This window comes from Quercus robur, chromosome 8 (genome assembly GCF_932294415.1).
Source record: "Quercus robur chromosome 8, dhQueRobu3.1, whole genome shotgun sequence".
Taxonomy (NCBI): Eukaryota; Viridiplantae; Streptophyta; class Magnoliopsida; order Fagales; family Fagaceae; genus Quercus; species Quercus robur.
This window is the reverse complement of record NC_065541.1, coordinates 64,407,428-64,423,935: the sequence shown is the minus strand read 5'-3', so window position 1 is coordinate 64,423,935 and position 16,508 is coordinate 64,407,428. Positions and strand designations below refer to the sequence as shown.

General features: G+C 33.9%; 2 protein-coding genes and 1 non-coding gene across 3 annotated transcripts; 2 read left to right on the top strand and 1 right to left on the bottom strand.

Annotated features, from left to right (window-relative positions):
• Positions 1-1,084: 1,084 nt before the first annotated feature.
• On the top strand, positions 1,085-4,431 carry LOC126697674 (aquaporin PIP1-2). The gene is made up of 4 exons (XM_050394754.1): positions 1,085-1,594; positions 2,930-3,225; positions 3,729-3,869; positions 4,014-4,431. Exons 1-4 carry the CDS (start codon positions 1,255-1,257, stop codon positions 4,104-4,106), a joined length of 870 nt encoding a protein of 289 aa, XP_050250711.1. The 5' UTR covers positions 1,085-1,254; the 3' UTR covers positions 4,107-4,431.
• TRNAK-CUU (transfer RNA lysine (anticodon CUU)) lies at positions 2,812-2,884 on the bottom strand. Its single transcript has one exon. It is a non-coding gene; the product is annotated as a tRNA-Lys (tRNA).
• A 3,814-nt stretch (positions 4,432-8,245) lies between the features above and the next one.
• LOC126697673 (eukaryotic translation initiation factor 3 subunit F) lies at positions 8,246-11,780 on the top strand. The gene is made up of 6 exons (XM_050394753.1): positions 8,246-8,567; positions 8,827-8,906; positions 9,592-9,821; positions 10,738-10,859; positions 10,933-11,046; positions 11,309-11,780. Exons 1-6 carry the CDS (start codon positions 8,346-8,348, stop codon positions 11,396-11,398), a joined length of 858 nt encoding a protein of 285 aa, XP_050250710.1. The 5' UTR covers positions 8,246-8,345; the 3' UTR covers positions 11,399-11,780.
• The last annotated feature ends 4,728 nt before the right edge of the window (positions 11,781-16,508 follow it).

Sequence of the window (16,508 nt, the reverse complement as noted above, 5' to 3'; positions counted from 1 at the left end):
TTTTATTTTTAACATTTTAGATTTATTATAATATATATATATATATATATATTGGTTATATTTCCTCTGATGGCATGACCGTTATATAAAAATTGAATTAGTCCAATTAAAATCCACAACATCATAGAGGTACAGGTCAAGCACATAAAAGTTTGTCTAACCCTTTATATAATTTTTTTTTTTTTTTTAAATCCTTCTCTCCAAACAGAGTGCTAAAGGTTAATATGTAGTGGTTTCAATTATGACTCTATGACATAAGTGATAAATTGTGATTGACGTTTTCTACTACTGATTAAGGCTTTCAGACTTTTTGGGCAATGGTAGTTAGTTATCAAGTGAGGGCTTTAGGTGGCTAATTGCAGCAATTGGTGATGAGATTTGACTAATCATGGAGATTTTAGAGATATAAATTCATAGAAGTAGGTATTTCAATTTGTTTTGAATTCGGCTATACTAGGCTGTGATTTTTTTGGGGTTTGTTTTGGTTGTAAACTTGTAATTGGTGTCATGAGACTAGGGTAGGGTTTAACTTCAATGATGAGGACATTGCACACCACTTTGGATGAGTTCAAGTGAAGTGATATCGTTTAATCGTAGGCCGCTTAATGTGATGAGGTGTATGATAGTTTTTGATTTTGAGCATCACTAAAAATCGCGGAAAAAACTATTTTTATTTACTTAAAATACATGATTTTACAACATTAAAATTATATAGTTTTTTTGAGCTTACACGATATTTAACGATCACACCAATTGATGGAATTGGAAGGTAAAATTACTCTAGGTCTCAAAAGATCAAGGCAAAGATCAAAATTTTTCAACATAAAAAACAAAAACCAAAATTAAAGTATATTACGCAATATGCAGTGCATGCGCCATTCTAGACATGGACGGTGGCCTCATTCGCATAGACACGTGTGTGGACGTCATTGTGCCAACTAGGACCGTGCAAATTTCGTTATCACCAAACCTACGGGGGGGCATTAAAGTCCATTTGGATAAAAAAACCCATGAAGTGCCAAAAATAAATATGATTGGTCGGCCATAAAATAAGTTAACAAATTCAATTTAAAAACACACACATGGGTTCCACATCCCACCACCTATCCTCATTTCTTCATCAACGTAGCTTATAACCCTTTATATAATCCCACCACACCCACTCACCACTCTCACACCAGAGTTCAAAGTACCCACTCAACTAAAAACAAAGCCAGAGAGCAAGAGCTAGAGCTCTAGAGCTAGATAAAAAAAATGGAGGGTAAAGAAGAGGATGTTAGATTGGGAGCCAACAAGTTCCCAGAGAGGCAGCCTATAGGGACAGCGGCTCAGAGCCAAGATGATGAGGCTAAGGACTACAAGGAGCCACCACCAGCACCGTTGTTTGAGCCTGGTGAGCTTACTTCTTGGTCTTTTTACAGGGCTGGGATCGCTGAGTTCGTGGCCACCTTTTTGTTTCTCTACATCACCATTTTGACTGTCATGGGCGTTGTTAAATCTCCAACAAAGTGTTCAACTGTGGGAATTCAAGGGATCGCTTGGGCCTTTGGTGGCATGATCTTTGCTCTTGTCTACTGTACCGCTGGCATCTCAGGTTTGATAGCTTTAAACCCTTAGTGTTACATTATTTAGTATTTCGTTTTATTTGCCTGTTTGTTGTAGTATTATTTTGTTTTCTTTTTATTATGTCTATTTTTACAACTATGGTTATTGATTGTGTCAATAATTTTGAAGTAATTTGGCCTTTAGAGTTCAACCTTTAGAAGTTACCAATTTTTCTTTGTATTTTTGAAGTTTAATTATGTGCTTTAGTTATCGATTATGAGCTACGATTTATGTTTTTAAATTCTATCTTGAAATACAATTTATTTCTAAAACTAGAAGTTCAATTTGCTATTGAATTCTTAGATTTAAAGTGGTCTTGCTTTAATATAAATAAAAAATAAAAAATAAAAAATTAGATAGATCATTATCTTTTTAGTTCTTCGTTAGTAATCATTTCGTTTCAAATATTTGACCTAATTTGGGGACAAAGGAAAAGTTTGATGCTTTGGTTTTTCCTTGGTTGGGTGTTGGAAAAAAAAAATTATATTAAAGTCTAGCTTCATTCTTAAATTATGAATTGTATCAAGTATCAGCTAGAAGTTTCCATTAAAAAAATATTTATCAACTAGAAGCTACAAATATAATTTTAAAATTATATTCTGAAGTCCAATTCAATTTTTAAAATATAGGCTGCATGTGTCCTTGTGTCAATAATTCAAAGCCAAAATAGTAGTTTGATTGTTGTCTTTCCTTGGTTGGACGCAAAAAATAAAAAATAAAAATGATATTTTAAGATGCAGTTCCAACCAGCTTGAGTTTGATCCGTGAGTTTCCTTGGTTGCAAGCAACAAGCAAACAAAGCAATTTTACTTCTTAAGTTATATTAAATTATAATTTCATCCTTCAATTATTGGTTGCCCTCAAAATTTGAAAGCAAAAATAATGATTTTACCCTTTGTATTTTCTTGGTTGGTTCATGGTTATAGATTGTGTACTTGTGTTGTGTCAATAATTCAAAGCCAAACAGTGGTTTGATCCTTGCGTGTCCTTGGTTTCACACAAAAAAGTGAAAAACAAATAAAACAATCTTACTTCTTAAGTTATATATTAAAGCTTTCTCCCAAAAAAAAAAGTTATACTATATTAAAGTACAATTTCATCCTTCAATTATTGGTTGCCCTCAAAAATTGAAAGCAAAAATAACGATTTTATCCTTTGCTTTTTCTTGGTTAGTTCATGGTGAAAAAAATAAATAAAAAGAAAACGCGCCCACCGTGGGGCTCGAACCCACGACCACAAGGTTAAGAGCCTTGCGCTCTACCAACTGAGCTAGACGGGCTTACGTTCTATCATACTGATAATCTTCTTGATCATGGTGGTGCAGGGGGTCACATAAACCCAGCCGTGACGTTTGGGCTATTTCTGGCGAGGAAACTATCATTGACAAGAGCAGTGTACTACATAGTGATGCAGTGCCTGGGTGCAATTTGTGGTGCTGGGGTTGTGAAAGGGTTCGAGAAGAGCCAGTACGAAATTCAAAAAGGTGGAGCCAACTTCGTTGCCCCTGGCTACACCAAAGGTGATGGCCTTGGTGCTGAAATTGTTGGTACCTTTGTCCTTGTTTACACTGTCTTCTCAGCCACCGATGCCAAGCGTAGCGCTAGGGACTCCCATGTTCCTGTAAGTACATACATTTTCCTCTCTAGAATAGACCAAAATTTAGATTAATGTTACTCACATAACAATTTTCATAACAAAACAGTCGAGTTACTGTAGTACCTACATTTTCCTCTCTAGAATAGAACAAAATTTAGATTAATGTTAAGTTGTCAACGATATAACAATTTTCATATCAAAACATTTAAGTTAGTAGGTTTTCAAAGCTTTCATCTTTATTCACATTTGTGGTTTTAAATTTACCGTGAAATTTGTCATGATCTTTAATTGGTACTAGTAAATTAGTACCAATAATTGACCACGTGAAAACAACAATATTGTTTTTATCATAATTTTGTTACTATGTCTATATGATTCTTACCTTACACGCCTAAAATATTCATGATTGGATTGTGATTGTTGATGAGGATTTTATAAAGATTACTTGGTAAATTAATAAGAAAGGGTGAATGTAATAGTTTAATCATTGTTTTAACATATATATATGTATTGAATTTAATGGTCAGATTTTGGCACCTCTACCTATTGGGTTCGCTGTATTTTTGGTCCATTTGGCTACCATACCTATTACTGGAACCGGTATTAACCCAGCTCGGAGTCTAGGTGCCGCAATCATCTACAACAGGGACCACGCCTGGGATGACCAAGTAACTAAACCCGTCTCTTCTCTTTGTTTAAGAATCTATAATAGGACCACGTATTGAAAACAATCATATGTCTTTGTAACACTTTTTCGATATGTTCCTAACCCTTTTTTTCTTCTCTTTTTTGTTCTTAACCTGTGGGTGCAGTGGATTTTCTGGGTGGGACCATTCATTGGGGCAGCACTTGCAGCTCTATACCACCAGGTTGTGATCAGAGCCCTTCCTTTCAAATCAAAGTGATAACTGATTGATCACAGAACACATGATGCTTCTATTTGTGGCCGTTGATGTTTCAAGATAACGATCAAGCGGAGTTGGTTCAATTTCTCTGTTTTTTTTTGTTTTTTGTTTTTTGTTTTTTGTTTTAATGGGTATGTGTACGTAAGATGTGTAATACTACTAGCATGCGTCTTTTTCAAAGAGCCTTCTTTCCTTGTCTATTTTGTGCAAAGGGAGGTTTCTGATGGGCCCCATCTCTGTTGGTGGGCTTGTATGTTTGGTTGTGAATTTGTGTATTGTCAATTCAGAAATAACACCGACCAAACCTACTTCTTTGATGAACAAACCTACTTCAATCTCATGCACTGCTCTCTCACCTATTTTAATCCTAATTATTAGTAGTTTAACATTAAGATTAGGTACTCATTGGCACCATCTATATTGGAACAGATTAGTTGGGAAAAAGTAATTATATACCTAGAAAGAAAAGCTTTTTTTTTTTTTTTTAAAAAAAATTGTTCATAAGAAACATAAAATAGAGTTTAAATAACATGTAACAATTTGTTTTATTCTTTTAACTTTAGGTGCATACCTCACACAACTTGGGTTGAAATTGAATATTTAACTTGTTTTGTGAGATTCGTATCACTCACAATTTCATGAACACAATTAGGACCACACAAGTACGAATTTCATATAAAGATTATCCGAGTCTCCTTAATAATTTCTCACTCCAAGTTTTGGGATAGATGATAACCTTAAAGAGATGGTCAAAGAAAGAGTACTGCACATTTTGAAAAATACTTAAGTTTTGAATACAGTGGGCGATTTTTTTTTTTTTTTATTACGAAAATACACTTTTGGTCCCAATATTTTGGGTCAATTCTTATTTTGGTCTATAAATTGATTTTGCGCCTACTCCAAAGCACTCCGTCTGCCACGTAAGACTTTTCTGTTAGTGGGTTGACGGCAAGGACCAAAACGGAAACAATTTTCTATTATCAGGGATTGGAGTTTTGCAAAATCAATTTAGAGACCAAAATGAGAACTGGACCAAAATATAGGAGCTAAAAGTATATATATATATATATATATATTTTTTTTTTTTTTCGTTTCGTTAGTCTATCGTAGTTGTTACGTATTGAGTCTAATTCAAATGCATAATTCATTTTATTTTCTTATGTGGTTGCGTCGTAATTCATGAGCTGGACAAAATCCAAATCCGACATAATTTCTAATAATATTTTTCATTATAGTTAGATACTGATATCTATCTAACTGACACTGAGATTGATATTATATTTTCTTTGTTCCCCTTTTTGATTGAGACCATTGTGCTTATCTTAGGAAATCGTTAAACAAAATGATGTAAAATACGGCACATCAAAAACCTGTCTAACTCAATCAGTTTCTACGCCAAAAAGAAATTAATGGAAACAAAATAAAATGTCTGAACTCTGAAACTCTATGAATGTCGAATAGGCATTAACAAATTGTCATTACTAAAAAAATTTCACTTAAAATATTATTATGCCGTATGGCTTAAGCTCGAGATCACATGAAATGAAAAGTACTCCGAGTAGACCAAAGTTTGGTCGAAGGGCATATTATAAGAATGAGGAGGCAAAGTATGAAGAACATTTATAAAAACAAAGTAAACAAACTTGGAAGTTATATAAGAAATAAGAAAGTTTGGGGGACTAAAATATAAAAGAAAGTACTTTAAGGTTTTGGACCGGGCTGGCCTAGCAATAGCATGCATGTATCGCCGCCCATGCTAGGTCCTAAAAATAATAAATTGTAGGACTAGGACCAAATACATGAATGGTACTAATAAGTTAGGCTAAACTGTCCACCTGGTCTAGAAAAATAGTGAATTGTCGGAGCTTTGAAAATACAGACTTTAATCGGTGGAAAAAGAAGTTCTCTATTTGACGGTGAGCATGTTACATGTGGGAAAAAAAATTGGATGATGTGTACCATTACAAATCATTCATTCAGGGTAGTTCTAAAACCACACCATTTCATAATTTTTTTTATTACAATTTTGATATAGCAGACTTTATGGCTCGTTTGATAAGAAATTTATAATAACGTTTAAGTGTTGTGAAAATAGTCAAAATACGTATGAGGTGAAAAAATGTTGTGAAAATACTTATTGTAATGTTTAAGCAACGAAAATTGTTATTTAAACAACAGTACCAAACGAGCTCTAAGTGATTGTTTATCATTTATATATAGATTTATAATTTTCTTTCATCACTCACGCTTTGCAACATTACAATTATTGCAAAGAAATTATGAAATAAGTTGTAATACTAAATTTTCTAATTTAGAAAGATAAGATATAGAAATATAGAATTTGCTTTAGTAATTTTTTGGTAGTTAACGTGTCAATCAAACATGTTCGTGAGTAGTACTCTCAAACTCTTAATGCATTTGGGCACTTTCGAGTGTGAGACATGAAGCCTACGTTTGGATAGTGTTGAAAAGCACGCGTTTGCGTTTCACTTTTTTTTTTTTTTTTTTTTAAGAGCATTTCACTATTGGTGTGCGTTTGCATAGTGGCATTTTTGCGTTTGCGTGCGTTACATTTTTTTTTTTGCTGGTTCCAGCCAAGTGATGAAAAACGCGTGAACAGTATTATCAGTAATAAATTTTCAGTTTTTAGCAAAATAAGCTGTATCCAAACATACCGAAAAATTTTACATGAGATTTTGATTTATAGGTAACCAATATGTGATAGGGTCTAGCATTTCAGCACAAACCTTTGTTTACTGGGCCGTTTTCAAAGCCTGTTCCAGTCTAAAACAGAACCAAGCAGATAAAGGTCTTCTTTTTTTTTTTTTTTTTTTTTTTTAGTTGGGTTGAACCAAACTGATATAGTTGTGGGCTGAATCAAATCAAGCAGATTCCAATACTTTCTTTTTTGGGGGGCTTAAATCAAATTCAGTCACATTATTGTAATAACCAATGCAACCTAAAGAATTAATATTTTTTCAAGGAAATATATATATATAAATATATATATATTGGTTTTCCACGGGGTATCCGGGCCAGTTTACATGCACCTCAACTAATCCCCGTTCCAGGTAGGAGCTTGTCGCTGGCCATAAGGTGTTGTAGCTACTGGAACTCAAATTGGGGAGCAAATCCAATCGAACCCTAAAGCCTTACCCAGTGGTGGACAAGTCACTAGGCCATGCTTGGTGGTTTCAAGGAAAATAATTGTATCTATATGAGTCATTTTTTAATATAACCATGTAGTTGAATTTAATTGAGGAACTTAAAATATAATTTCAAAATATACATGTGTTTTATCATTATAATATTTTTTTTTGGATGGGAGATTTTCTATATGTTTTTTTTGGAACCACAAAAAATGTCAATCAAGTTGCAACTTGCAAGCTTTTAGCAATTATGTCACAATTCTTATGCTTTGTTTACTGGACCTCCAACACCAAAATAATGTCTCCAGTGATTGGACCACCAACACTGGTGTGCAGAATGACAACCCCCAATACTAAACCAAGGCACTGACTGCTAGAGCGGTGACTTTAACCACCAGATTGGTGAATTAGTCACCAGAGTGGGGAGGCAATGCTACTTTATGTTTTTGTTAAATATTTTACAAAAATTTTAAATGTAAAACATTTTACAAGTATTTATAAAAGATTTTATAATCAACGAAAAATATTTTACAAGTTTGACTATATTTTACTTGCAAACCAAACACCTAAAAATAAAAAATAAAAATCATTTTTCGAAAAATAGTTTACTTCAAAACAAAAGAGCATTAGACTTATGAAATATGTTATGTTCACAATATTTTTACAATAAATTTTATATGAAAAATTGCTATTGGTTGTTACTAGTGGACAAAAGAGTAATTTCAGTAGTTGAAACAGATTAAAACCGTTAAATCAGTGATAATAACTTGTCAAATAAAGTTTGTTTTGAAAATATTGTGTAAAAATAATTAGACTCGGTCACTCGGTTGGTAGATAAAATAGCAAGTCGAAGTTGGGCTAGAATTAAAGAGGAGGCAAAGGCCTCCAAATTTGGGCCAATATGGGCCCATATTTTCACACTCTCAGCCCAATCATATTCGAAATCGAAACTGTCCGGTGTCCAATATCTTGCACTGTATTCTCAGTTTCTTCCCTCTTTCCAAAAACCCTAGCTACGCTCTCAATCTCTCTCGCCAGACCAGTCTCGAGCTCAGAGAGAGAGAGAGAGAGAGAGAGAGAGAGAGAGAGAATGGCGGCTAGCGAGCACACCGTGTTGCAGTTCGGAACGTCGTCGTCGACCTTGACAGCCAAAATTCACCCTCTGGTCATCTTCAACATCTGCGACTGCTACGTCAGACGCCCTGACCAAGCCGAGCGCGTCATCGGCACTCTCCTCGGTTCGATCTTACCTGATGGCACCGTCGACATCCGCAACTCTTATGCCGTTCCTCACAGCGAGTCCGCCGATCAGGTTTTTTTTTCTTTTTTTTTCGATTTTTAGCTATTTATTGGTTTCTGTTTGGTTGCTGAGAAAATATAGAAAGTAGAAAGGGAATATATGCTTAAAATTGGAGAGGATAGGATTTCGATGTTTGGGATCTGAGATAAGGAAACGTTTGAATTGGAATTCGTAATGTGAAGAGCTTTAAGGAATGGAATTTAGTGTTAATGTTTTTGTACATCATCAAGTTTCAGATTTTCTGATGTGGTTTTGTTTATTGGAATTGCAGGTTGCTTTAGATATTGAGTACCATCACAATATGTTAGTGTCACACCAGAAAGTGAATCCGAAGGAAGTCATTGTTGGATGGTAAATTTCATGATACTTTTTAAAATGTTTAGTTATTGATTGCCAATGAGCTATAGCTCAACTAGCACCTCCTCAGTCCTCCCCTTATTAGTTCTAGGTGGAGGGTGAGGCCATGGGTTGAAGACCCATCAAGTGCGCGAGTAACCAATAAAAAAATGTTTAGCTGTTGATATTTATGTAGGCAGGGTATTCTATTGCACTTGCTGTAGTTCTTGGCAGAGTGTTCAACTTCAATTGTTATGCTTGTCCAGTAAACCTGCAGTGCACACTGCACACACTAAAACATGCAGTTGCCGTGACTAATAGACTTTAGAAAGATTACTAAGATCAGGAACTTTTTCAAATTTGTATGATCCTGGTCTATTCTTTTCTGTATCCTAACTTCTGCATTGAGTAAACTTAGATAAGAAAAACATGGAAATAGTATGTTTATATTTAGTTTGGGAATAGTTTCTTGACATCAGAGCAATTTCCACTCTACTTTTCTAAAAGCAAAATGAAATCCATGTCCTAACTGTTGATTATAGATTTTTTTTTTTTTTTAAAAAAAGGAAAATTCAGCTGAGGAAACCTTCTCAAGTTCAACTGTTTAGGATCGATGCTTGCTCGCTGCTTATTGATTATATAGGGTCTTATGTGAAAGAGTTTTTAAAGTTTTTCGTTGTACCTCTATTAATGTATGCAGGTATTCAACTGGTCTTGGGGTAACTGGTGGTAGTGCACTGATCCATGAATTTTATTCAAGAGAAGTTCCCAACCCAATTCATTTGACTGTTGACACGGGATTCAACAATGGAGAGGGTACCATAAAGGCTTATGTTTCTTCCAATTTGTCACTTGGAGACCGGCAACTTGCTGCACAATTTCAGGAAGTTCCGCTGGATCTTCGTATGGTTGAAGCTGAACGAGTTGGATGTAAGATTCAATTGAACACCCTCTTTCCTTGTAAAATTGTTGATAATCAATTCCCCCTAACCCTTTCCCTCTCAACCCCAAAAGCCTGTAGGCATGCATACTTAACATATGCATACATGCACATGCGCCGAGATTATCTTCCTGAGATGATGAAAGTATTCTTTCTTGAAGTGTTGTTAAAGGAACTTATATTGACATAGATGAAAGATCTCCCTAGATAAGATGAATTTTGAGTCCTCATGCTCAAAACAATAATAGTCAGATTATTTCACTTTTTGTCAGAGTGGGACTAGGAATCGTCCCCATCTTATTCCCTTGATATTTATATATGTTAAAAGGCACACCTTGAATGGGAATAGTATGGCCCTTGATGGTGTTGAGCGGGCTAATCATAGACTTCGACAAATGATTTTGAGGTCTCTTAACTGGTTGATAACTGTTTTGGGCAGTATCCAATTGTCTTCTTTTGTTGGTCAGCTAATCAAGTAACAGACTAAAATCACTGCATCTAATTTCCCATCCTTGGCAGATTGTTAAAGGCCTCTCTCATGCAAGCAACTTTCCAATATCCTTTAGCTTATAGATTTTGAAAATGTCTTTAAAGCTAGAGGGACTGCATACTTCATTAGTGAGAAAAAATAATTACTCTGCCATTTTTTAATAGTTTGCAATAGAATTTACTATGTCAAAAGGAGTAGTTAATTTCTGATTTTAATCTGATTCATCTTACAACTGCATACACTCACCAGTGTGCATTTTTGCTGACAGTGCATTGCATTGTATGTCTCAGCTAATTCTGTTGTTAACTTGTTACTGATTACATGTATGCTTGTTTACACTAAATCCAAAATTGTCTAGAGAATCATTTATGTATTCTTGACGCAATTCTGACTGAGAATTAATATCATGATGGCAGTTGATATTCTAAAGACAACAATGGTTGACAAACTCCCAAATGATTTAGAAGGGATGGAAGCTTCAATGGAAAGGCTATTAGCTCTAATTGATGATGTCTACAAATATGTTGACAATGTTGTGGTAAGGTGGCATTACCTTCTGTGTTCATGCTTACCTACTTTTCATTTCATATCATAATTATTTTTTCTCCCAGGAAGGGCATGTTGCTCCAGATAATAGCATAGGGAGATTTATATCAGAGACTGTATCATCACTTCCCAGACTGTCACCACCAGCTTTTGATAAGCTTGTAAATGACAGCCTACAGGTAACGAAATTTATTGGACTATTTACTTAATAAAAGTTAAGTTTATGGACCAGCTTAACTTCCAAATTTTGCTTGGTCCATGAACTCAATGGCCACCTCATGTTATTGATAGCTATGGAACTAGTTTTCAATAGATATTAATGGATGTTCGCATACTTATGTGTCTGTTTTGTACCGTAGGTCCAGTCACTTCCAAATTGGGATATTAGTGTCTTGGGTATTAATCTGACTCTAAGTTTGCTCATTTTTTTTTTCCTCACAGGACAATTTGCTCTTGCTCTATTTGTCAAGCATCACCAGGACACAGCTCAGCTTAGCTGAGAAGTTGAACACAGCTGCTCAGATCCTGTAATTCCAATCAATTCTTAAAACCATGTGCCAAGGCAATTACAAAAGTGTTCTGCATTATTGTTATATGACCAAGTTTGAGGAATGCTGACCTTTTATCCAGAAGAGGTTGTAATATTTCTTGCATGATTTTGAATAGGTAGGTTGTTCTCAATTATACAACGATTGCTTTGTAGCTTTTCAGATGTTTTCTAGAAACAAGTTATGTTTGAGCAAATTTTTGTGGTTTATGTTAGTAACTGTTTCTCTAATGGTCTAAGAATGTTACCATAGATTTTCTTTGATTTATTTGTTTCCGCGGGAATTATTCAAGCTTGGATGATTGTAACTAGGTTTCATCTTGGATGAGAATATCACTACAAAGCTGCTATAATCTATTTTCTAAATATTGCTCTCTGGTGGTTATAGTTCTCACAGATTTGAGAAACATGTCCTATCTTGAACGTATATCTCTGATCCAAAATGACATTGTAGCTTGTACCTGTAGTCATTTTGCACATACTTGTTATATAAGATATCAGCTCGAATTATTTAAATAAAAAAAAAATAAAAATAAAAAGATTCCATCTCGGTGTAGTAGAGATTGGGTTAGGAAACATCTCATCCAAATGTTCCACATGTCTGTTCTAATAATTTTCAAAATGGCGGATGAGGTTTTGAAGATATAGATATTAATATATCTGCAAGCATCCAGAAACTGTAAAGTAAATACCTCTTTGGATGTTTACCTCTTGTTCTAATTCAGCGCAGAGGAACTAAGAGTTTTTGTGGGCTTTTTTTTTTCATTATTTTAGCCCAGGATCCGTACTTGGTAAACATGTGATTATGGGCTTACCACATGCTGCCCCGTTTGCAAGATATGAATGTTTCAATTGAAATGCATCACTCGGGAAACTACTGCCAAATAACACATGATTAAAATAAGTAATACTGCATTGGGTACCTCAAATGCATATGGTGAGGTTGAGTTCTACTTGACATGCATGTTGCTAGAAGGGTTCATGTTGCACCCTTTTGGCACTAGAATATGACTCCATAGGATCATACTGTTTTGTTTCAAGCCCAATGCACCGGCTCAATCTACACAAATTTTCACAATTCATAAAGTTGTATATTGTGATTAGAGAAATATAAAAATAACACAAGTGTTTGGTCGGTGCAAAATCACCCGTTAATAAATTATAGTTTATTCTCTTAATAAATTATGAAATAGATTGAAAAAGAAAGTGTTCATAGTATTTCTTTTCCTCGCTAGTTGGTTAAAAGTCTTGTAGTTCAATTGACACTTTCTAGTTTCTTCCATTCTCAATGAAGATGTTCGGCCATATTTGGTTTAACCTATTTTCAATTTTTCATCACTCATCACTCAATTTTCATAATTCATCACACTTTTCGTGGGGCCCACACTACTTGTAGCTGTTTGGTTTGATATCTGTTTTCAATTTCTATAACTCATAACTCAAAAAAGTGAGTTAGAGTTGTGGAAAATAAGAACATATTTTTGTTGTTTTTGGATTATCAAAACTAAGTTACCATGGCAATTTTCGTAATTTTGCGTATCTAAATGGGTCTCCACCTGTATGTATTATCAACATAAAAAACAATGCATTAATTGCACTCCAATGGCTCTTTCACTGTGCACACACCAGCCTTCTGTTTTTTTTTCTTTAGTGTTCCTTAATTTCATTTTACTTTACTTTCACTTTCTTGAACTCATTTCTTTTGGTTTGGACTTTCATCTTTTTCGAAAAACTAAAGAGATCTCTTTCCCTCTTGCATTCAAAGAAATGAAGAACATCTCCGATTGGAATACCGGTCTGGGTCTTGCAAACTCCGAAGATGAAGGGAAAATGGAGGAGAACTCGTTCAGTGCACTACTCGATAACTGAAGAAAAATAATAAGAGAAAGAGGAGAAATAGAGGCAAAGTGAGAGGAAGAGAAGAGAATAGAAGAGCGGAAAAAGAGAAGCAGAGAAAGAGGGGCAAAGATTTTTAAGAGAAATAATAGGTTTTGTGAAAATAGATGAAGGGGGAGTGAAAATGTTTCGAAAAGGAGAGAGAAGCTCTACGCAGGTACTCAAGAGAGCCGTTTTGTGCCATTCGCAGTGCACTAATTTTCATGGGTCCCACAACATTAATAAGTTGAGTTTTTGAAATGAAAATATCACTATGAACTTCCGTCCAAACATATTGCAAGTAGAGTTGTGGGAAAAATGCCAATTACAAATATGAGAATTACATAATGAATTAGATTGATGAAATTTAAGTATTAAGATATGAAAAATGAGTACCCTCTAAACCAAACAAGACAAATGTTCCAAATCCTCTCTTCCAAAACTAAACAACCAGAAAAAATGGGCTAAAATGGGGATATATTCCTTTCGTCGAAAAGTTCCAGTAAAATGCTCTTTGTTTGAAATTATTTACAGATATGCCTTTATTTTGAAACTCGATTTGGCAAAAATCGAGATACTTGAAAAAAAAAACTACATGGAACTCGAGTTCCATGTATTTTTTTTTTTAAAATTTGATTGCCTATAACTCGATTTTCTAAAAATCAAGTTTTTTATTGAAACTCAATTTTTAGAAAATCAAGTTTAAAGTAGGGCATTTTCTTAAATAGTTTCAGAACAGATGCATTTTGCTATACATGTTTTGCACAAAGGGGTATATTCTCATAAAAATGAGTTTTGCGTCTTCTGTTTGTGACACATGGTAATGAATATTCATGCTTGGATCCTGTGGTACCATCACTATTGCTTTTTAAACTGATTATACTATTGTGTCATTGCTGGGACAACACATATGATTGGGCCTTCAAAAATTTTTCTCCTGATCATGCTGTCATGGGATGATTAGTGACTTTTGCCTTTTGTCCCTGTAGTGGAAGTTTTTCTCTTCTAATCTTAATGCAAAGTACAAGACAAACGTGGTGGAGACAAGAAAGTTCAAAAAAGACGTAGGTATGGGATGCCCTATATTTCACGCGTGCCCTATATTTCTAGCTTTAGACTTCTCGAATCTCACTGAATAACATTTTCCTCGTTCATGTCTGTCGGATAGATCTAAACTAAAACCCTCTCTCTCTCTCTCTCTCTCTCTCTCAAAGAGATGAGATTGTAGAGTTGCTGTAGGATGATACATGGACAATCAGTAAGGACATTAGAACACGACATATGGTCCTTTTATCAATAATAACAAGTCTCCAAATTTAACTATGAAAGAGAGAAGTTTCGCCAATAATATTATGTAATTTAACTGGTATTTTCCGTTGTTTCAAGGAAGATATTTAGTGTTTAAAATTCACATTCATAAAAGATAGAAATTTTGTAGAAAGACATTTAATTAAGAGTTGAGTAATGTTAACACAAACTATTTTACAAATTACTAAAGTGGTTTAAGCATTTTTCAAATAATTATTATCAGTAAGTAAAAATATGATGTTAATAGTGGCCGAAATTAAAATTAGTAAGAATTTTCCACGTCAATAATTTGTAAAAATGTTGTAAAATAATTAGTGAATATGACATTACTCTAGAGGTTTAAAATTCACATTCACGAAAATTTTACAAATTACTGATGTGCCTTAAACATTTTTCAAATAATTATTATCAGTAAGTAAAAATATGATGTTAATGGTGGCCGAAATTAAAATTAGTAAGAATTTTCCACATCAATAATTTGTAAAAATATTGTAAAATAATTTGTGACTGTGACATTACTCTAGAGGTTTAAAATTCACATTCACGAAAGAGAGAAGTTTCATAGAAAGACATTTAAGGTTTAAAATTCATATTCACGAAAGAGAGAAGTTTCTTGAAAAGACATTTAAAAGGTTTAAAATTCACATTAACGAAAGAGAGAAGTTTCATGGAAAGATGTTTAAGTTTTAAAATTCATATTCACAAAAGAGAGAAGTTTCATAGGATTTTGTTGATAGACATGTAACAATTTACAAACTTTCATTCTTCATCAAACTTTGAAACTCTGCAATTTTTTGAAAAAAATGAATTAATTTAACATCAAGATTGTTGTAGCTTGTTTTGGGAATTTATGTTTAATAAGGTAGCTCTGAGAATAGACAGACAGAAACATTAAAATATGATAAAAGGCTCCACGGATAATGAGGAGGTTTCACACAGATATACCTTGTTGTTCGATTTGGTACACAGCCACCTGCATGACATGTAGACTTGGTTTTATTTTAGTCAAAGAAGTCCTAGGAGTTAGATCAAGGCAAACAATAGTGCTAAGTACAAAACGACAAATCCCATGCTCGTGAATAGAACATCATCGGGAATTGTAGAATTGTGCGCAAAACAATTTATCGCTGCACTTTCTTTTCTAAAGTGAAAACAAAAAATTTCAAAAGTGTTCTTCCAATACAGAGCAAAGTATGAATAAAACAAGTAGGAAAACGAGCATTTTTTTTGGGGTCAGATAAAGCCAGTCTCAGAAAAATAAAAGAAAAGAAAAAATTGTTGAGGAAGAATAAGCCTTGCTTGTAGAAACTATCTTCCTTTACTTGAACTAACATGAAGTTAAATGAACTTTTCTTGTCAGAAATTTGTAGTCCCAGAAATATTTGTTTTTTAAGAAAGAGCTTTCACTGTATGTATTTCTAATTTTCTAGCTACTACTTTTGGCCACTTTTTGCCAAACTTAAGGATATAAAAATAACAATTATTGCATACATTTATTTAAATATTACCACCTTCCAAAGAAAAAAAAAAAAAAAAAAAGAGGTCCAAAATGTGACCAAATTTTGGTAATATCGAAACTAACATGGCTTCAGAAATATAAAATAATTCAGAACATTCAGTCTTTCAATTCTCACATCCCATAAGGATTTGTATATTGATTTTACAATCTCCTCGAGTCTAATCTTCCCAAACTCAATTACTTAAGAGAGGTCCAAAACGTGACCAAATTTTGGTAATATCGAAACTAACATGGCTTCAGAAACATAAAATAATTCACAATATTTAGTCTTTCAATTCCCACATCTCATAAGGATTTGTATGATGATTTTGCAATCTCCTCGAGTCTAATCTTCCCAAACTCAATTACTTAAAGTAATCAAAATCAAATTCCTAGTCACAGACAAGGCCTAA

What these genes read in the sequence shown, in the direction of transcription:
- LOC126697673 (XM_050394753.1), top strand. Translation starts at nt 8,346, where the DNA reads ATGGCGGCTAGCGAGCACACCGTGTTGCAGTTCGGAACGTCGTCGTCG. An exon ending in AATATGTTGACAATGTTGTG is followed by an intron (nt 10,860 to 10,932) that starts GTAAGGTGGCAT and finishes TTTTTCTCCCAG; the next exon opens with GAAGGGCATGTTGCTCCAGA. An exon ending in TTGTAAATGACAGCCTACAG is followed by an intron (nt 11,047 to 11,308) that starts GTAACGAAATTT and finishes TTTTCCTCACAG; the next exon opens with GACAATTTGCTCTTGCTCTA.
- LOC126697674 (XM_050394754.1), top strand. Translation starts at nt 1,255, where the DNA reads ATGGAGGGTAAAGAAGAGGATGTTAGATTGGGAGCCAACAAGTTCCCA. An exon ending in CTAGGGACTCCCATGTTCCT is followed by an intron (nt 3,226 to 3,728) that starts GTAAGTACATAC and finishes TTTAATGGTCAG; the next exon opens with ATTTTGGCACCTCTACCTAT. An exon ending in ACCACGCCTGGGATGACCAA is followed by an intron (nt 3,870 to 4,013) that starts GTAACTAAACCC and finishes CTGTGGGTGCAG; the next exon opens with TGGATTTTCTGGGTGGGACC.